Source organism: Erpetoichthys calabaricus, chromosome 10 (genome assembly GCF_900747795.2).
Source record: "Erpetoichthys calabaricus chromosome 10, fErpCal1.3, whole genome shotgun sequence".
Lineage (NCBI taxonomy): Eukaryota > Metazoa > Chordata > Cladistia > Polypteriformes > Polypteridae > Erpetoichthys > Erpetoichthys calabaricus.
Window position 1 is genome coordinate 32374013 of NC_041403.2, and position 23164 is coordinate 32397176.

Here is a 23164-nt window from a genome sequence, read left to right on the forward strand (position 1 = left end):
ATTAAAGTGGCACTCCTGTAAGTGGGGATTTGCTCCAGAACAGGATCAAAACAGTTGCATTAGCACAACTGACAGTGCTGGTGATGGGAGCTACCAACCAAAACTGTAGCATTGGCGCAAACATGATTTCAGGATTGATGGATGATCTTCATCAGCTTTATAGAGATGAGTGAATCAAATATTACTACTCCAAATCTAGTAAATTTAAACAGCCTTCACCATTCTTTTTGTTCTTATGGAGCCATGCCTAGTACTATACTTTTGATTCATCACCCTTGAATCCACTCAACTTCTACCACTTTGGCAACTTCTGCTTTTATCCTTCTTACATATGAAGAGCCATTGTCCCTCTTGTTTTATAGCACTAGGAGTTTAAATCTGACATCACATTACATGATTTCTATTCAGAAGGGTTGTCAAACTTGATGTCTGCAGTTGCTGATTTAATCACCCGACCAAATCAGATTACATAGCTAGAAATTGCTTTGTGGCAACTTTCTAGCAGTGTTTCATATTTGCAAAATATCCCAGACTCACCTCTTTTTCTGACAGCCAATAACATGTTGACTGATTAAGCCAATGTTGTGTGATGCTGTCTATTTATGGCGAATTTAGCTGTAACATTATGACTTTTTTCCTTTCTGTTGTGGTAAGTAAAACACAAGACATCTGAAAGACAAGCCTCTCTTCTGTTTTCAAGGTCCAAAACACCTGTGCCCCTTATTCTTCACTGCTGCATTACATGCATTGTACTTCTGGCTGAGCGCTTATTGGTTGTCATTATTAATGAACACTGAGCCCACCCCAACGATTTAAGACAAAAACAAACCTGCCAGATTTTATCATGGCGGGTCACAGACTCGCTGGACTAAGTTGCGGGAACATCACAATACATGCCTAACGATCATGTGAGTACACTGCAACTGCCCTGACTCTCTAAGATTATGTAAATGAGCTCCATGACTGAATGTCGCTGAAAAAAGTCATGGAATGTGACATGGCCTTTAACTGAAAAAGAACCATGTAAAATAATAACAGCAGATGACAAAGGCTACAACAACCAATGATGGAGTCAGTAGTTTTTCAAACTTTTCACAAGAGGGGTAACATTGTGTCTTCCTTGAATTGATTTTACTACACTAGATTATATTTGTTTTCCATTTGTGTTGTAAGGTCAACAAAATTCTTCCTTTGCGATCAACATAGCTAATTTCTAAGGACAAGCATTAAATTATTTTGCAAATTAAAGTATCTCAGCGTGTCAATTTGTTCAAATGGTCTACTTTACACATACATTCACAGTATTTAAAGCTACTAAATATTAGTTTACTTGAATCCTTACAATGTACTGTAACCCCCATAATGATGGAAGTGTACTTTACTTTAAGAATACTAGGGAGCTTTGCCCCATGCTCGCTTCACTCGCTAACCCCCGGGCCTGCACTACGCGCTAGCCTCTTGCGGTTCTGCCGCTCACATATGGGGATGCAGATGTACAATTTAAACAGACTGTTATATTCATGGGAATTGTTACATATGCATAAGAGAACTAACTATTTTTACCACGCTTATATTAACTTCACCTGTTTGTTGTCTGGTACAAATCTTGTAATCGATACTTAACCCACTTCCTATTGTGCAAATGACTTGAAATTTTGTACACTTGCTGACTTCCGATGACAATACATGAATCAATAATCAGTTTCACTAAGTGATCAATTAATTCATGTTAATTAAGAAATTAAATTTTCATATGAAGAATAGTTCAAGATTTCACCAATAGACAGCGCTAGTAATGGATAGAAATATTAAAGTGTTAAAATATTGATTACAAAATTATACTAAAACAAACCCAAGACTAAAAAGTTGAAAATAATATATAAATAAAAATACTTTTTAAAAACAACGCTTAGATTAAGTTAAAAAGTGTACTAAAAAGTACAAAATAAGTCTCTCATACATCACTCGTAAAATAAAAGCGTGGGCACTTTTCATCAATCAACATTTAAAAAACACTTCTTATAATCTTAGCAAAAGCACCCACGTTTTTATTTTATGAGTGATGTATGAGAAACTATGTATGACAGGGCACTAACTACTTTTATTGCAAAACAAGTACAGTGGAACCTCGGTTCACGAACATCTCAGTACACGTAAAAATCGGTTTATGACCAAAAAGTTCGACAAACTTTTGCCTCGGTTCAAGACCACACATTCGGTATACGAACAAGTCAGTTTCCCTTTCGGTTTGTGCGAGCCAATGATTTCCGCATGTGTTGCATTGCTCTCGGTCAGACGTGCGTGCTTGCACATGCGTGCGTGCTTTCGCTGTGAACTCTTTGTGCTCTATTTCATTTCCCTTCCGGTTTGTACGCGCCAATTACTGTATTTAAGCACGTGTTCAGCCTCTCCCTGTTCATTTTTCTCAGTCAGACGTGCGTGCTTTACCTGTGAACTCTTTGTGCTCTACAGTATTTTGTGTGCTTTTGCAGTTAACCATGGCTTCTAAGCACTGTAACCTCCTCTCCACCCAGTTCCTCCTCACTTCATGCCAGAACTCGACTCATGCAAGGTTAGTTTTCTTGGTGGTTTATGGTTAGTTTTTGTATTACGGATTTTTCAAATGTTCATTTTTCAGTTCGTAGCATGCATTGCTGCAAGGTTACTTTTCTTGGTTGTTTATTAAGTTACCGGTTTTTCAAATGTTCATTTTTTTCCCTGCGATCGGGTTGTAAGGCTATAGCGCAAACTGCTGCAATGTTACTTTCTTGGTTGCTTGTGGTTGGTTTTTAAATAAAGTTTGGATTTGTTCAAATGTTCCTTTTTTTTCCTCCTGTGCTTAAAACTCATTAAAAAAAAGTGTTTATACAGCGATCGGGTCGTAAGGCTATAGCGCAAACTCTTGCAATGTTAGTTTTCTCTGTTGTTCAAGGTTTTCTCAGTGTTTTTCAATGTTTTTACATTTAGTTTACTATTACGATGTGCATTCTATGGTGTAATTAACTATATTTGTGCTTAAAAATCTTTAAAAATATATATTTACATACAGTTCGTACCGTCTGGAACAGATTAATTGTATTTACATACAATCCTATGGGGGAAATTGCTTCGGTTCATGACCAAATCGGTTTACGAGTTTTGGAAACGAATTATGGTCGTGAACCGAGGTTCCACTGTAATCAGTGCAATCAACCAATGCCATATGACAGGAAAACAAATGTTAATAAAAAAAAAAAAGTAATCGACCAAATAAAATTATATTGCAGATTGCATTCCTGTAAGCCATACACTGGATCTGGTTTACACAAAAGATTTTGTCAAATAAGTTTTTGCCTACTTGTGTCTGCTGCTTGCTGAGACAGGCTCCACCTGCCCTACAATCAAGGCCTGGCTGTATGATTGATGTAATGTATGGAGTTATTGTTATTGCTATTTCTGATATGAATAAGAAACATGTAAGATCTGAATGAATAGATGATGTATTATGTGTTCAACAAGAAGTGGGAAGGTAGCCCATGAGATAACTTTGAAGGAAACTTTCAAGGTGATTACAACCTAAAACCACTTCTAAAACACACATGCGGACATATTTGTCTTTTTCTTTTTTATGCACATTCATTGCACACATTCCTGTAGGTCAAATCACTTGTTCATTGATCTTGAAAGTAAACAGAATGATTTTAATGTGGTGTTAAATAAGTCTGTCTTCTTATTCAGTAAATGACATAGTCTAATTTTACTTTAAATTAGATTTCAGACCACAACTCTGAAATTGTTGCTAAAAATCAGAAAATGCAGCATTCAGAGCCTGAAGTTTTTTTTTTTGTAGAAAAAGAGGAAAAGTTAGTAAAGCAACATGTTTATATGGTAAAACAAAAAAGTATGCTACATATCACTTTAGCAAAGAATATAGGACTTGATATTTTATGCACCTTTACTTGTGTGAAAATATTTACAAATTAAATACATCTTGGTTTAAAGATTTTTTTTCAACACTTGAATACTATATCTGTATAGGTAGGACTGAGAAAAAAATGTTATTCTTAAATAAATAATTTTTTTCTTTGTTTATCTATTACTCTCAGGTGTTTAACATTCATTAAAGCAAAAAAAAATATGGCAATCAAAATATTCAGCTATTTTCAGGTTTCTCTGAAGTTAGGCTATGGATATGTTGAAAAATAGATTGATTTCCATCTGTTGGCTGCATTTGCAAATCATCCTCTTAAGATTCAAATATATGCTTTTGCTTCTGCACTCAGCAGCTGGGGATGACCAAGACTTCAGAGTGTTCAGCTGATCATTTTCACTTCATATTTCACAGCCTATGTGCCAGCTCCCAGTCTGTTCTCCTTTGAGTCCTATTCTGAAGGAGCAGAGCTCCTCTCTTCTTCTCTCACTCGCTCTCCCTCTCTTTTTAAATCAATTCATATTTCCATAATCCACACTTCTGTCTTTCGCTTTCTTCCATCCCCTGGGTGGACTAACCCCTGCACCCTGATCTACGGCCTACAACTGTCATTACGCTCAGCAACAATAACAAGATAAACAAAAGGGCCCTGTAGAGTTTAGGTCTGCTGCTGCCATATGCTGACTGAGAGAGTGAGGTGGGGGGGAGACACAAACAGATACATACAAAAGGGAGGAGGTAATAGGCTAAGTGAAAAAGACCTTCATTTTTGTGCAGAAAACACAGGAACAGCAATATTCCTTAAGAATAACTATATTAATACCACATTAAGTCCCAATAATAGTGTCTACTTAAAACACTATTAACCCAGTTTCTGAATTTTCCAATCCTGTCTATTTAAAAATAAATTTTGTGACCTTGTCCTGTAACACGGTTCCCAAACGGTCAATCCAGACTGATGCTTACTCAATTACATTGTACACTTTATAATTTGCTTTAGATAAAAACATATACTAAGCAAATAAATGTAAACATAAATGTAAAAAATATAACATTCTTATCTGGATTTGACAAAATCATGCATTTAAGATCTTAAGTTAACACTATAATTAAGCTTTAAAACAAATATATTCTACAGTAAAATACTTGCATGTTTCTGTATGCAAATATAAATACCATCTATTGAAAACTGAAATTTAACAGTAAAACTATTTCAATGACATAGATTAATTAGCCTTATTAACATGTTTCAGATGTTAATATAAAATTTAAGAGGATGGAAATTTATTACTGAGAAGTGACTTATTGGATGTGTTCAAAGTAAAGACAGTATAAGATAAATCTCACAGGTAACATATGACTTTTCTTTGTTTTAAGAAAAACACAAGCTGGAAAAACAGATGAGTCAAGATGGTACTACCACTAAAGCAAAAAATAAATAAATCAACATCAATAAGGATGTGCCATCACAAAACAAAGAAATAACAATGTACATCAAACAGTTTACACTTATCAAAGGACTGGAAACCACCTCTGGCTGGAGGTTCTCTTTTCTTTTGGTTGTAAATTTAAACAATGTTTGGAAAAAAAAATAGCATAATTTCATGGAAATGTTTTTATGTTAAGCTGTTACTTTCTTTAAACATTCTTTTATTTCTATTGATTTTGCAACTTTTTTTCTACAACATCAGCAAAATATCTAGGTCTGTGTTTTACAGTATGACTGATGGAGAACCACTTTGACCATTAGTTTTTATTTAATCTACTTCTTAAAGCCGAACTTCCTATGATTTCGCAGTTTCACTGTTAGGGTGTTCAAAGTTTAAAACAAAATGAATTTACCATAAGGCAGAACAGTAGCATATCAATTTACCACGACTGTCTTATCGCTCAGGGGCTGGCTGTGAGTTCAACTTTCAGCTTGGTCATTGTTTAAGCCGTGTCTGCATGCTGTCTATGTGGCTGTTCTCCACATTTTGTTTATCTATTACTTGTCAAGGTGACAACATTTGTCATCTTTGACCAATGTGAAGGAGTATGTTGTAACCATAAGTGTGCTCTGCAATGGGCCGTTATTTCATCTATGGTTGCCTCACATAAAGTACTCTTTACTGCTGAGAATGGCCCAGACTTTTCACAGGCCTGTAATGGACAGAGCAGGTTCACAAATGAAGGATCAATGCACTTTGAGCTACTCTTTTGTATGAAAATGTGCTATATAAATAAATGTTGTTGTTGTTTTTTTTGTAATCATTCTACAGTTGATCATTTCACTTATATTTTCCCTGTTATTTTCCTCTATTAGGTGTTCAGTATCAATCATATGTTTCCTATTAAAACACCATGCAACCAATATCTCTCATTCCATTTAATTTTTTAATCAGTGAAAAAAATATTAAAATATAAAACAGTAAACTATGATATTGATCAGAATAAAAGCCTGGAAGAACTTCCACACCGACTCCACAGCATGGTAAGGAATCCTTAATCCATAATAAATAATCAGTTTTCTGAACCTCATTTTCCGGTCTAGACAACATTATAAAGTTAGTAAATAACTGTAATTTAGTAAAATGTTACACAACTAGTTTATGGAAATCATGCTATTAGGTGTTATAGACTAGAGCTCAAAACAGGTAATAAACTTTAAATTACTACATTCAACTATTAAAAGTGAAACTGGTTTGTTATAAATTAAATAATCTCACAGTGAACACTGCGCTGAAGAATATGTATGATATACTTCACTATTTCTTAACAGTTGATATTGTAGCCAACACTACAGAATAAAAAGCAGAATAAAGTTCCTTGGTGCACTAGTGGGATTTTATTTGAAACTTCACATCATTATATAAAAAAGAACTCATTTTAATTTTAAATTTTAAAAGGTATCTGAGGTGCTTGATTTTAAATTCAAATTTATCATTTAAAAAGTGAACTTTATACACTGCATACACATATTATAGCATCTAATTTGAATAAGGAAACAGGTTCAACATAAAAGTATCTTTTAAGTATGATACTATTAGTGTGTGGTGTTTATAATTAATAATACTAAGATCAAGAACATAAAAGATTCTTCCTTTTATATTAACACAAAGCAGAAAGAATAATGAAGCCCACTTCTAGACAGCTTTCTAAACATCTAATACTAAGGTATAATAATCAACCCAATCATAATGACAAGTAATACATTTGTGCAGTGTTTTGTTTATATAAGACTAGACATTTAGAACTGCAATTATATTATTCTTAAACTCATTAAAATGGAATACAAAAATACTTTCTCAAAGGTTATGGTCTTAAAAGATTATGTCACTTATCAGAGAAGGTTTGTAAATCACTATTCGTTTTCTTTTATTTTCTGTTTAAAACAAAAAAAAAAGACTTTGTAAAAACTTTGAAAATACTTCATAGTGCACTGTTACTTAATATCACTCTTCAATACTGACAAGTTAAAAAATCAATAATCCATCAATTTATTTTCATTTTAACCTCAATGTAATTTTATATGTTTAGTAAGGTGGATAAATAACTTGATATAAAAGAAAAAATAAATAAAAAAGGAAACTGGCAAATGATTTCACATTAATATTTTACTTACTTGACGATTACTTTCTAAAATCCCTGTTGAAGATTCTTGAATTAATTAGGATTGATTTTATTAATGTTCAATGACTAGGTGAATTTGAAGCGGGTTATTTACTTAGTCTCTCACTGCACTGATTTGATATCAAACTGCATAAACATTACTGAATTCTATCATGAAGTCTCCTGTTTTTTTAATACCACTTTGGAATGAGTTTATATATATATATATATATATATATATATATATATATATATATATATATATAAATAAACATTTCTTTACAGTGACTTTAAAAATTTTGGTTGCTTTACCAACAATAACAAAGTGTAAAATCATTATAAAATTCATCTCAGCTACCAACTAAGAACAAAAAGGATATGATTCTTATTTACAGCTTGCATGTCTCTAAAATGGAATGATTCTGCTAACATCAGGGTAAACAAACAATATAACAGCAGTTAACTAAAAAAACTTCCACAGGTCCTGCTCATATTCCTGTCACGACTGCATAATAATTACTGAAACATCAGTTATTTGAGACCTGCTCACTGCTTTTCATTATTGTCTGCATTTCCACGGCTGACTAGGAGAGGATTTTTTATTTTAACATAAAAAAAAGTTCATTTTATGTTTCCAACCTGGTCTTCGAACTCCTTCGGGAACTTCCACAACACCACTGGATCTGTAAATAATTGACAGATAGCATTAATCAGTAGCAGCAGAACAGAATGCAACATTCAGAACACATAAATATTAAAGTTGTGCGTTTGGTGAATGTGTGTGTGTGCGTGCATGCATGCATGCATGTGTGTGTGTGTGTGTGTGTGTGTGTGTGTGCGTGCGTGCGTGTGTGTGTTTGGCTGGGGAGGAAGAAATTTTAGCTACAACAGATGGAGAATTCTGATAGTCATTAAGGTGTTAAATTGCTTTCTTATAGCTATTTTAAAGATGGAGAATACATTTCCCCCAAAAGTATAATTAAATATAAAAAAAATTAAATATCAATGTAAGGGGAAGGAAGAAAATGAATTAATGACAAAGCTAAATTCAATGTTTCCTCAGTTTAGGGTTCAAAAAGAGCTATAAAAAGCATAAAAGCAATAAATCTCTACAGCCTAATCAAAAAAATCCTGCCATGTCCCAGGATTTCCACTGCCAGTTGCAGTGTTACATAATTTCAACAGAAAAGACAGCAATTAGGAAAATGGACAGACTGATAGAACACATCTGTAAAAGAAACTGTAACTTCTGGAATAAACAGAGCAAATCATAGACAGGAAACTAAAAGCCTCATGGCAGTCACGTTTTAAATAGAAGATAGAGCTCTTGACTAACAAATGAGGGTTATTATTCATTAATCCTCTATTTTTCACACCTATAGGAGGTGGGAGGAAGCAGTCTTTTTACCGATTGGTGCTGAAGACCGGAAATAAGAAGCATATGTCTAGCCTGTAAATTCTCAACTTCAGTTCTTCCTGGACTTTTCCTTTTAAAAAAAAATCACAAATTGATAATCCATAATTACTAAAATGTACGTTATCACTAATATACAATTACAATTTGAAGAATTAATGTTGCTATATTTAAATTGCAGTTTATAAGATACTTAAGGTGGACCTTCAATCTGAATAGGTTCCTTATGTTTCTTGCGTGTGTCTGTGTGTAAAGCAGGCATCAGAACAAATTTACTTTTAAAGAATAAACAACAGTAACAAGAAAGGTGGTATAATAAACACTCATTAACATTTATAAATATGCATTCTTACCAGTTACGTTTAAAATTATCACAATTTTCCTTCTTAAGTTGTGATGCTTGTTATTTATATGTGAATGACAAATTAGTACAAACAGTTTGTGTAAAAAAGATAATCAAAGAACCATCATGTCCAGGAAGAACACACAAAAAAAAACTGCCAAAAAACTCTATTTACACTGACTGTTGCATCTTATAATTTTTAATATGTGGTTTAAATATGAATGTGTTTTAAAGGTAAATGGGGTGGAAGGGTTCCAGGGACAGCCTAAGCTTATTAACTATATTATTTTGCTCATGTGACAGCTGTATACTATTTTAAGTATTAACACAGGACCTTTTAGATAGATAGATAGATAGATAGATAGATAGATAGATAGATAGATAGATAGATAGATAGAAGCTCCAAATAATTTAATAAAGATACCTATTTCAAATCTTTCTACAAGAGCATTAGGGATGGAGCAGGGTGGACATAGTCCTTGATAGCTGGCTAATGGCTATGCAGTTAAATAAATGATGAAAAACTCATTTTCATTAATAAATGTTAGTTGTAATAGTTAAGGCTTTGGATACTGGAGTTCAAACCCTAAAGGTTGTGGACTTAATCCCACTACTGATACTGTGTGAATATAAGCAAGTCACTACACCTTCCTGTACTTGTCTTACCAGCCAAATAAATAATGATAATAACAAAAACAAATTAATCTATCTTTATTTGATACCGCATCATTAACAGTATGCACCACCAGTTCATCACATAAAGAGCAAACCACAACATATAGCATCAAATACAAAAACTGAGCAGTACAATAATAACACACATAAAAATGTATCACTGAGATGCAAGAATGAGTTGGAATTACACCACCTGACAGATTTTGAACTGCTAGTATCAAATGGAGTCATATAAATCAATAACAGCAAGAGTATGAAACTACTAAGAAGGGTAAGTCGCAACAGTAACTAAAATACAAGATAAAATGATAAATTATGGTAGAACTTTCAAAACTAGCAGTCTAATTTAGTACAAGTACTGCATGAAAGTGGCAGTAACTGTCTCGGTGAACACCAAGGACTGCTGAAACTTGTAAATGAAGAAACAGCAATTAAAAACCCAGAGAGAACAGGTGGGTTTTCTATTTGTATTTGAATGCCAAGACAGAAAGAGCATCTCAAACATGTATAAATGTAATTTACACATAGCAAATAAAGCTAAGAAAAGGACGGTTCCTAATTATACTTGAAAGCTATATTTACATATTAAAATTGATACATATTATAACTTGAAGGGCTCAAAAATTTACTAGGTAAACATACAGTATATGACAAAATAAGCTTATATATGAACAACAGAAGTTTGACGTGACCATTCAGCCTATAAAACAAATACAATTAATAATTTTACTGTGCCCTGTTAATGCGACAATAATGACCCTATAAAACCTATAAACTTGTATGATTATCTAATAGCTACACTGCCCCAAAATCTCAGACTATTTTTTTTAAGGTTGTCAAGGTTTTTTTTAGATTTAATCTAGATTTAGATTTAAAAAGAAAAAAAGTATGTTTTTGGCTCCTTTGAGAATATCGAAGACCTCAGTTATGATTCCACGCAGTCTTCACTACTTAAGACTAAAGAGGTTTAATTATTTTAAACTTAACCTGCCAGAGTAGGACATACTCCTTAATTGTATGATGCATTTGGTTGCTATTCCCTGCACAGTTTCTAGTGCTATTATGTCTTTCCTTTTGCAGGATGACCAGAAAAGCACTCCAGATGTGGCTTCACTATTATACAGTCTGTGTTTAACATCTCTTGTTTTATGTTCAACCATTTTTCATAATATAATCTTATGTTTTATTTTCCTCTTTAATAATTTATGCATGTTGAATAGTCAATGTGAATGTAGCATCAAAGCAAACACTAAACCCTCTTCAAAAGTTGTTTCCTATAAATCAGCGTTACCCATTTTATGTTTGTAATTAATGTTCCTTTTGCCTGCAAGCAGCACTTTGCATTATCATACTTTGCTATATGAGAATCAATGTCATAAATGTAACTGTTAAAGCAGAGATTTTAGTGAGGCTCTAATGATGACCCCAAGCTATGTAGAGCACTCAACTCTTACCTGTACTGTCTCTGGCCAGCTAACCAGCTTGAAAATCAGTTTAGAAAGTTAAGTAGTTTCAAAAGAAACCTTTTGTGCACAAGAATATTAAAGGCTTTTTTAAAGTCCAATAAAGCAAGCCATATTTGGCTTTTGTTTACAACTCCAGTTGCCTGTTCAAAACAGACTGGTATGACAATTTTAGTTTAAGCAATTAGCTGTAATGTCATTTTCCTTTACTTTTTTTAAAACTTTTTAAAAATTAATTACAGAAATATTCATTTTATGGTATTATTTGTTTTCAATATGTGGACATTAACCCTAAGCCCCCCCCCCCCCCCAACAGCCCACAACCTCCAAACCAGATATAAAATGTAGGAACCAAAAGCATACATAGTTGCAGGGTTGTAAAATGGATGTTATCCCCCCTCATTTGAAAGTCCCAGCTGTTATATTCATTAATATAAATCAACTTTCGTAATGCACTAGTCCTGGTGATGAATTTTTAGTTAATGCAACAATTAAAACAAGAGTTATGTTACATTATATAACAATTAAAATTAGAAAGTAGAAGCATGAAGTTTCACTCAGCATTTTAGGACATGTATTAATCTGAAACAGAATACACTGCTTAATCGGTGCTAACAAACTGCTACAAAGCGGTAGATACAGGAATAGTGGAGCAAGGACATTAACATGCTGTTAAATTATTTTTGATTATCTTTTACCTTTTGTTTCTATTGGACTATGTTATTTATCTCAGTACTTAAGACTCAGACATTGAACTTGCTTTTTTATTATAAAAAGTCACATATTAATGTCAAAATCAGGCTAAATTTTTAAGCATACGTTTTTGTTTAGTTATGCATTCAATATTTTTCCAGACACTTTGATTAATTCACACACAGATTAAATAATTTGAATAATTTTAACTCACAAAGTGTAAAAACAGATCATAGACTGACAGAAAGTTATCACAATAAAAGCCAATTTAGAAATGGGTAAAAAATAAATAACTTGACAGCTCTGCATGCACACTGTTGTGCAACTGCAGTTTAACATATTGTACATCTCGATGACCGTTGTGCTAGTCCAAAGAAGTTCACAAGCCCTGGGGCTCAAAACTGTGGTTAAAACACTAAACCTACAATAGGCATCATGTCTGGTTTGTGTTACATCACGTAACCTCTAGTAAGGATTATCCTGTTTTGTAGTGCAGTTTTCTTTTGTTTCTTTATGGTAGTCCATTGTGAGCAGAAAACAGACATTTGAAATATGTTGCTGTAGAGTAAATGTATTAAAATAGAATTTATTAATTGGTTAGAGGTTGTTTGTGGCTTGGTTTCGGTTGAGCACCAGCACAAAATTAGTCAATCAACTTGTATATGAATACATTTATTTTAAAACAAGAGTGAATTTTATTTCTAAAAAAAGCTTTTATTATCTCCCTTGAGTCGAAGTTACTAAATTGGATTGACAAAGGATTTGATTTCATAAACTATGACATTAAATGTATTTTCTTTAAATACGAAAGAGTGCAGTTCAAATTGTTGATTTGGGGACTTGGGGCAGCGAAATTACTTAGTAAATTATTACTTGCCCAGAGAGTTTGGGCACGTCATTGTTGTTATTGTTTACATCCCTCCTCAGGTGCATGTGGAGATAGTGTGTGACATCATCCACGCCTCTGTTGCTAAACTACAAACAAAGCACTCCAAGGCGCTTGTGCTAATCTCTGGAGACTTTAACCATGTGACACTGGACAAAACATTACCAGCCTTCTCCCAGTATGTGGATTGTAACACCCGGGGAAATCTGACTATTGACCTACTGTATGCAAACGTTAAAGACGCATACAGCGCCACCCCGCTACCTGCGCTTGGGAAAGCAGATCATAACCTGGTTCTATTTCAGCCTCACTACAAACCAAGAGTGAGGGAGCTACCTACAACCACACACTCATTCAGGAAATGGTCCCCCTGAGGCAGAGTAGGCTCTGAGAGACTGCTTTGGAACTACGGACTGGGATATCCTGCAGGGATCATATAGTGCGAACATTGAGGAGGTTGTTGACTGCACTACTGACTACATCAACTTCTGTATGGACATTGTAGTTCCAGTGAGAACAGTACGCTGCTATGCCAACAACAAGCCATGGATTACAAGTGACATCAAGGGCCTATTGAACCAAAAGAAATGGGCTTTTAAAGGCGGTGATCAGCATGAACTCAAGTGCATGCAGAAGGAACTCCAAGTTCAGCTCAGGGCGGCGAAGGAGCAGTACAGGAGAAAGCTGGAGCAGAAGTTGCAGAATAACAGCATGAAGGAAGTGTGGGATGGGATGAAGATCATCACTGGCTGCAGCTCGAATCGGGATGCTACCATTGAGAGAGACGTGGAGAGAGCAAACCTGATGAACAACTTCTTTAACAGGTTTGACCACCCTAACCCACTCTCACCTCAGAGTACTGCACCCTCCACCCATCCTTCTGCTGATACCAGCATAGGAGAAAGTTTCCCCCCACCAACAATTACAGCAGCCCAGGTAAGCAGAGAGCTGAGGAGACTTCGTGCCAGCAAAGCAGCGGGTCCAGATGGAGTATCTCCACGACTGCTAAAAGCCTATGTGTTGGAACTGGGGAGTCCTCTACAGCGTATCTTCAACCTGAGCCTGGAACAGGGGAGAGTCCCGAGGCTTTGGAAAACATTTTGCATCACCCCAGTCCCAAAGGTATCACGTCATAGTGAGCTGAATGACTTCAGGCCTGTCGCCCTGACATCACATGTGATGAAGACCATGAAGCAGCTGCTGCTTCACCACCTGAGGCCACAGGTCTGCCACACCCTCGACCCTCTGCAGTTTGCATACCAGGAGAAAGTGGGAGCGGAGGATGCCATCATCTACATGCTACACCGATCCCTCTCCCACTTGGACAGAGGCAGTGGTGCAGTAAGAATTATATTTCTGGACTTCTCTAGCACCTTCAACAAGGGGACAAGCTGACAGAGATGGGAGTAGATTCATACTTGGTGGCATGGATCGTGGACTATCTTACAGACAGACCTCAGCATGTGCATCTCGGGAATTGCAGGTCTGACATTGTGGTCAGCAGCACAGGAGCGCCGCCAGGGACTGTACTTTCTCCGGTCCTGTTCAGCCTATACAGTAATCCCTCCTCCATCGCGGGGGTTGCGTTCCAGAGCCACCCGCGAAACAAGAAAATCCGTGAAGTAGAAACCATATGTTTATATGGTTATTTTTATATTGTCATGCTTGGGTCACAGATTTGCGCAGAAACACAGGAGGTTGTAGAGAGACAGGAACGTTATTCAAACACTGCAAACAAACATTTGTCTCTTTTTCAAAAGTTTAAACTGTGCTCCATGACAAGACAGAGATGACAGTTCCGTCTCACAATTAAAAGAATGCAAACATATCTTCCTCTTCAAAGGAGTGCGCATCAGGAGCACAGAATGTCAGAAAGACAGAGGAAAGCAAACAAATCAATAGGGCTGTTTGGCTTTTAAGTATGCGAAGCACCGCGGCACAAAGCTGTTGAAGGCGGCAGCTCACACCCCCTCCGTCAGGAGCAGACAAAGAGATAGAGACAGAGAAAAACAAACAAGCAAAAATCAATACGTGCCCTTCGAGCTTTTAAGTATGCGAAGCACCGTGCAGCATGTCGCTTCACGAAGCAGCTACACAGAAGGTAGCAACGTGAAGATAATCTTTCAGCATTTTTAGACGAGCGTCCGTATCGTCTAGGTGTGCGAACAGCCCCCCTGCTCAATCCCCCTACGTCAGGATCAGAGAAAGTCAGCGCAAGAGAGAGAGAGAGAAAAGTAAGTTGGGTTTCTTCTCAGCCATCTGCCAATATCGTCCCTTGTATGAAATCAACTGAGCAAACCAACTGAGGAAGCATGTACCAGAAATTAAAAGACCCATTGTCCGCAGAAATCCGCGAACCAGCAAAAAATCTGCGATATATATTTAAATATGCTTACATATAAAATCCGCGATAGAGTGAAGCCGCGAAAGGCGAAGCGCGATATAGCGAGGGATCACTGTATACAGAAAGTATTCAGACCCCCTTCAATTTTTCACTCTTTGTTGTCTCCACACATACCGCTTAGAATTAAGGCCAACTCCCGCATGGAGTTTGCTGAAAGACACCTGAAGGACTCTGAGATGGTGAGAAATAAGATTCTCTGGTCTGTTGAGACCAAGATAGAACTTTTTGGCCTTAATTCTAAGTGGTATGTGTGGAGACAACCAGGCACTGCTCATCACTTTTCCAATACAGTCCCCACAGTGAAGCATGGCGGTGGCAGCATCATGCTGTGGGGGTGTTTTTCAGCTGCAGGGACAGGACGACTGGTTGCAATCGAGGGAAAGATGAATGCGGCCAAGTACAGGGATATCCTGGACAAAAACCTTCTCCAGAGTGCTAAGGACCTCAGACTGGTTTACCTTCCAACAAGACAATGACCCTAAGCACACAGCTAAAATAACGAAGGAGTGGCTTCACAACAACTCTGTGACTGTTCTTGAATGGCCCAGCCAGAGCCCTGACTTAAACCCAATTGAGCATCTCTGGAGAGACCTAAAAATGGCTGTCCACCAACGTTTACCATCCAACCTTACAGAACTGGAGAGGATCTGCAAGGAGGAATGGCAGAGGATCCCCAAATCCAGGTGTGAAAAACTTGTTGCATCTTTCCCAAGAAGACATATGGCTGTATTAGCTCAAAAGGGTGCTTCTACTAAATATTGAGCAAAGGGTCTGAATACTTAGGACCATGTGATATTTCAGTTTTTCTTTATTAATAAATCTGCAACAATTTCAAAAATTCTTTTTTTTTTGTCTGTCAATATGGGGTGCTGTGTGTACATTAATGAGAGAAAAAAATAATTTAAATGATTTTAGCAAATGGCTGCAATATGACAAAGAGTGAAAAATTGAAGGGGGTCTGAACACTTTCCGTACCCACTGTACATCGGACTTCCAATACAACTTGGAGTCCTACCACGTGCAAAAGTTCTCTGACGACACTGCTATCGTGGGCTGCATCATGAGTGGACAGGAGGAGGAGTATAGGAACGTAATCAAGGACTTTGTTAAATGGTGCGACTCAAACCACCTACACCTGAACACCAGCAAAACTGGTGGTGGATTTTAGGAGGACCGGGCCCCCTCATGGACCCTGTGATCATCAGAGGTGACTGTGTGCAGAGGGTGAAGACCTATAAATACCTGGGAGTGCAGCTGGATGATAAATTGGACTGGACTGCCAATACTGATGCTCTGTGCAAGAGAGGACAGAGCCGACTATACTTCCTTAGAAGGCTGGCGTCCTTCAACATCTGCAATAAGATGCTGCAGATGTTCTATCAGACGGATGTAGCGAGTGCCCCCTTCTACGCGGTGGTGTGCTGGGGAGGCAGCATAAAGAAGAGGGATGCCTCACGCCTGGACAAACTGGTGAGGATGGCAGGCTCTATTGTAGGCACGGAGCTGGACAGTTTGACATCTGTGGCAGAGCGACGGGCACTGAGCAAGCTCCTGTCAATCATGGAGAATCCACTGCATCCACTGAACAGTATCATCTCCAGACAGAGGAACAGCTTCAGCGACAGACTGCTGTCACTGTCCTGCTCCACTGACTAAAGAGATCGCTCCTCCCCCACACTATGCGACTTTTCAATTCCACCTCGGGGGGGTAAACGTTAACATTATACAAAGTTATTGTCTGTTATACCTGCATACCAGTATGCTGCTGAAGGAGTATGTGAATTTCCCCTTGGGATTAATAAAGTATCTATCTATCTATCTATCTATCTATCTATCTATCTATCTATCTATCTATCTATCTATCTATCTATCTATCTATCTATCTATCTATATCTAAAGCCTTTTCGAGCACAAGAAAATGTAGAACAGACTCCAATATGACTTGGTAACACTACAATACAGAAATTGTAATGCATTTACTTGTGGGATGACAAGCTTGAAATAACTGAGCTAATGCTATATATCATACAATGGTTTATTGTATATATTTTGCATGAAATGAGAGAAGAGCAGTGAACTAAAGTAAATCACTTCAGTGAGTAAAAAAACATTTTTGTGTATATCTGGTTTCAAATTTGTGCACAGCAGATGTTGAAAGATTTTAGTATATAATGAAGTTTAAAGGTAGAACTACAGTATGCCACTGCAATTGAGGGTAGCTATTTAAAAACAGAGAACCAGGAAACTAGTCTCTAATGGGACCAAGCAGCTTTCATACAGTGACTCAGTTTGGATTCTTAACCCAGGCACTAAAACCACATATTTCATGCAAAACAATCAAGAAGATGAATACACAGTGGAATACCGCACTTTCAAAAATTTGTTTACACTCACTTTGCTTTTACAAAAGTCCTATACTGCACTATAAGTAAACAAATTATGTCTTGATTACTACAGAGTAAAAAATGTGCTGAAAAGTAGTATGTTTCAATTACATTTCTGAAACGTGAAAGTCAGTTTTATGGGCTATTGCCTCAGCTCCAGAGATGTCTAGGTACTAGGCCAAGCCAGTACAGTGACTATCTGATGTCTGCACATCATTGCTACATCCTGCATTGGTTTTACATTAGTTACCAGTGTTACCACAGTTTTATTTCCATGTTTCAAGAGAAGCATGCATGTTACGTTCATTGTTGCCCTCCTTGCTACTCCTAAGTGTGGGTCTGCGAAATTGTGCCCACCCCTGAGCTTATGTTCTGTCCTGTGTTGTTTTCTACCTTTGATCTGAGGTGCTTAAGATAGGCTCCAGCAACTGTCACCTTGAATTATATTAAGCAGGTTCAAAACTATGTACAAATAAAATTTGAAAGTTAAAAGATGTAAAAGATAAGGATTTCACATGACTACAACTTATTCTTCTTATTTCATACAACTTTACATTCTAGTGTGAATAAACATGCCCTCTGATTCACTAACTAAAGAGGATTTTTGCTAGCCTTTACAGAGACAGCGCACACCCCGTGAGAGTGGAGCTTGGCTTCATCATTTGATGTACACTCTGCATCTCAGCATCAACCCACCATAGCACCAAACTGTGTTTGTGAGCAACTGTGCTTTACAGTATCTCGATTTATTTCTGGAAGTTGACGAAGATGATGTTGAAGAGGTTTTGGCATCCTATAGCCAAGAACTGACGGATAAAGAGCAGATGCAATTGCAAGAGGTGTGGAATGGAATCGAAAACCAAACATAAAAGCGAGCCACCTGCAAGTGAATTTGTCCACGAAAAGAATATTAAACACCTGCATGAGATTATCAGTGCAATAGTAAGTGAAGAAAAGTATCACTTTAATTTTGAAACGGCACAAAGGTTTAGGGCAGGATTGCAGGATGGTCTGAGTGCCCACAAACAACTGTATGACAGGAAAATGCGTGAGACTAAGAAATTAAGCATACTGTCATATTTCAAGCCTACCACATCAGCTGACAAACCTCCACTTTTGACATTGAGGCAGGCAGACATAAAGATATAAACGTTAGTGACCTGCCTGTCGTGATGGTTTCAGATGAAGATGAGATATTATAGAAGATTCTCTTTATCTCTTTCCAACACCCCAGTCTCCTGTACCTTCCAACACTCCAACCTCCACCAACTCAGCCTGACACACCATCATCATCACCACAACCACCACTCACCCTCCCAGTACACTCACAGTCACCTGATTTAGGTAAGTAAAACTACACTGTACATAAATTACTTCTACTTTTTTCATAGCCTGTGTATTCAGCATATTATTCCTGGTTTTACTATATGTTAGTGTAATTTTAGGTTTTATGTGTTAAGTTTTTTTTTTTGGGTCTAAATTAATGGTAAGTCCTTTGTAGCTTTACACCATTTTGGCATGCTTTGTGGAACATTCTACTTTCAGATATTGGGAACCTGTAATACCTGTGATCCACCTGCCACACATACCTTAGAGATGTGTCAACAAGTTCAAATATAAAAATAAATAAATATGCTTTCACTCTCTCTCTAGACTGACAGACAGGCAACTATATAACAGACAGACAGACAGACAGACAGAGAGTGTATGTATAGGTTTTTAGGAGACCGTGACAATTTTTGAAGTAAAGAAAAATAATTTAATAAAAATGTACACATACAGAAATGTTTAAGCTTTGAAGTTAAAAGCAATCATAAGGTAAGCTGTACAGAACAAAAAGTAGATCACAAGTCAGAATTACTGTCATTTACAATATTTATCCAAGATATAATTTTGAACCCTTTTCTAAAAGGTTCACATTTAGATTAAAATTCCTCACCGTACATTCATTGAATAGTTTTTAATGAGCTAGATCAAGTAAAGGATCAAGGACTAATATGAACTGACAAAATAAAAGATAAATACAAGAAGAACAGCTTTAACAGTGACACAAAATGGGAGAAAGGTTATTTTCATTTGAAATGTTATCCAATATCATTTATCAGAAAAAAAAATTAATGCATGGTTTTAAAAAATGTATTCCAAAGTAACATAAGTCTAAAATAACTGGTCAATGTTTCTTGATTCTTTTTCATAGCATGCTAATCACAAATAATGTAATCCTCAAGATTTAAAAGTAATTATGTAATTCTTAAACATATTCATACAATTCTTATTGAATAAACGGCAGCATAAAAATTCTTTACTGGCCAGCACATCACTTTTTAATATCAGCTTATTTTGAATACCATATCATCATGCCTTTTGTAAAACTGGTTGAGAACATGAAAATATGTAAACTCTTAGACTAGAGTGTGTACCAGATATAATCACAATGGCACTGTTGCACTGACATATCCTTCACATTTCACTCCTGGACTTTGTAATAACCTTTAATATAAAGTGTAATCCGGGGTAGTAGAATAGATTTGGACACTGGAAATTCTGCATCCTCTGTATCATTGATAGACAAAACACTTTCATATTTGCTATTTTTCAAAAGGAACAGAGATAAGAAAAGAGAATCATGGTGACCTTTAAAGTATGCTTATACTCTTTGATCATTTAAATTGTCTTGCCATTCATTTGAACACAGATGCAGCTCCTTTACAAACTTCAGTGACTACAGGAGGGATTTAAAGCACATAAGATCTTCCAGAAACATTTTTCGAGGAGGTAAAACTTTTATACTTCTAAAGGGAAAATGATACCACAACACACAGGGTGGAGTAGTGGCTCCGAGACTAACAATCTGCACTGGCATCTGGAAGTTTGCTGGTTCAGAACCCCATTACTTCCAAATCCTTGTTATTGCCAAAAGAGATCCTACTCTGCTGGGCCCTGACCCTGCACTCTGACCCCAAGAGGTATGCAAAAACTAACTAATCCCTAATCTAAGAAATTGTTTGAGGCGAAATAAAGAACAATTAAGAACAAAAATATACTGATGGAGTTTAGCAACAGTCCTTTATAAAGGAAAATGTAACAAAAGAAATGAAATGGGGGCTTCAAGAGCATTAAAAGAGAAACAAATTCCATTTGCCTTTGAGTGCAAAGCAGACATGAAGTGCATATATGTTCAGCATCCAGGCTATCAAAGTCATACAGGGCCTGACTTGTGAAAACATATCAGGGGTTAAGACTATAAACTAAGATATAAACTAAATTCTTCAAATATTACCAAGAAAAAAAAAGTAATATAATGAAAGCAAAGAGATTACAAAGTCTATGACTTTGGCATTAGCTGAAATAGTGAGGATGGACTAAAATGTACCATCTTCTTCCTCAAGATAACATACTTCTGTAACTACTATGTATGCCTCACTGTAATCTCTAGAGAGAGAGAGAGAGAGAGATTACAGTTTGTCAGACTCTGTGAATTATGTAACGTACCACCTTCCATGTGTAATTTTACAAATTACACCAGAAATGACAAATAAGCAGCAATCAGTTTAAATATTCAAATGGGATGGTATATTCATGGTATGAAAGGCCTTTTCAGCCAAGCTCAATTTCTCAAATAATAAATATAGCCCCATACCTAAATCAGAAAATAAAACAGAAGAGTCTTAGCTAAGACAGCTGTCTACTAGTACCTTAATCCAGGCTACATATGTGGATGTGAATACTTAAAACTTGATAACTGCACACAGATATATAAAGCTGTTTAAAGGAATATATAAAACTAAAAGTAAGCATCTGTCTGAGAAAAAAAAAAATTCTAATATGTCAGAATTTCTGCATGATTTCTAATACTTTAAGGCTACCATCATCCTATGGACTTTCTGACCTTAAACATGATAACCACAAAGATGTGTATAGGCCACACCACTTCAGAATGCATAATATTCCAGTCTACCTCCACTAAAATGTAGGCAAGTGTGTATGCCTCTCAGGGACAATTAATTTTGGTGGCAGGTGCAGCTTTGGGTTGACATCTGAGCACACTTGACATATCCCTTTGGAGTTTACTTGGTTTCTTGCTGCAGGGTTCCCTTGAAATAGATCTAAACTGTGGTCTATTAAGCTGAAAAGTGTGTTAGCTGCCTGCAGGAGGTTTTCTGGAGCTAAAAGTGACTAACAGGATGGGCAATATGAATGACAGAACCAATTGCCAAGAGAATGCTGACCACACCACAGAGAACCAAGATAAGAGGAGAAAACTTTTCTGTTGTTTCTACTGCCAGTCTCACTTGAGCAGCATCATTATGTAAGACTCGTAGCAACTTGTAATAAGGAAAACAATTGCATAAGAAATAAAAATCAATCCTTTATATCTGAAAAACTTCCTTTTCAGAATTTCTCAAGGAAGCTACATTGGGCTTTATTAAGAGATCACTGTTGAATGCTTAGTTTCAAAGATTCTGGTGAAGAGAATACCAACAGGTTACCATGCAATGTAATACATAATTCGCTAAAAAGGGAAACTAGATACTAAGTGGAACCATAAAGAACAACTGCAGAAGCAAGCAAAGTCAGAATAAAGCTAAGAGAATGTTACTGATGCATTCAAATATTCTGTGTGTTAAATACAGTGACAAAGTGTTTGAATTTTAATGTGCTATGATAGCATCCTCCATTTTGATCCACTAGAGGTCATATTTTTGTGAGAAATACTTTTTTTTTTTTATGAAGTGGCTTCTCCAATAACTTTCTGAAACGTGAATTAAAAAGCAGGTTCACTTTACGTTTACACTATTGATAACAAATTATATTATTAAAACTAGTCAAAACAGATAAAGTTCATGCATACTATAGATTCTGAAACTTAGTTAATCCACTCCATAACAGAAGTTGTGCAGCATATACTCATGCAGTCTCTTGCAGAATTACGAATAAGTGCTTTAAGAAACTTGGGTGTATGAAGAAAGCCATTTAATACCATTCTTACTCAACTTACAAACCACAAAGCACATTAATTTTAGAGATTATGAAGACATCTAAGACAATTTTTAAAGCTATGTCAATTGCACTAGCTCTCGGATTATTTTCATTTTTGTTTGAAGTACACTTCACTGAAGTCCTGCAGAATGGAGCAGAGTGTATGTTCAAGGCAGGGGTTAATGTTGGTGACACTCAATAAGTCTGAGTCATTCTCACAACTGACACTGTATTCTAATACTATAGTTAAGTTAACTTGTCACATGTTGCGTGTGAATGAGACAGGAAAAAGTCCATAAAGACTAAACAAAACATTATTTTGAATGTGATACTTGAAAAGATAAAGCACAGATAAATAGCCTTATTAAAAACAGCATTTAATGAAGTCTAAATGCTAGTTTGGTCAGTCTTTATGTACTTC

At 36.2% G+C, this 23164-nt stretch overlaps 1 protein-coding gene across 2 annotated transcripts in view; it reads right to left on the minus strand.

Annotated features, from left to right (window-relative positions):
- Positions 1 to 23164, minus strand: part of dennd1b (DENN/MADD domain containing 1B) — a 385932-nt gene that overhangs the window by 227571 nt on the left and 135197 nt on the right. For both annotated transcript variants that reach the window (XM_028811040.2, XM_028811041.2), the window contains exon 3: positions 8141 to 8184. In XM_028811040.2, coding sequence (XP_028666873.1) covers positions 8141 to 8184 — 44 coding nt within the window. The remainder of the gene's footprint in view (positions 1 to 8140; positions 8185 to 23164) is intronic.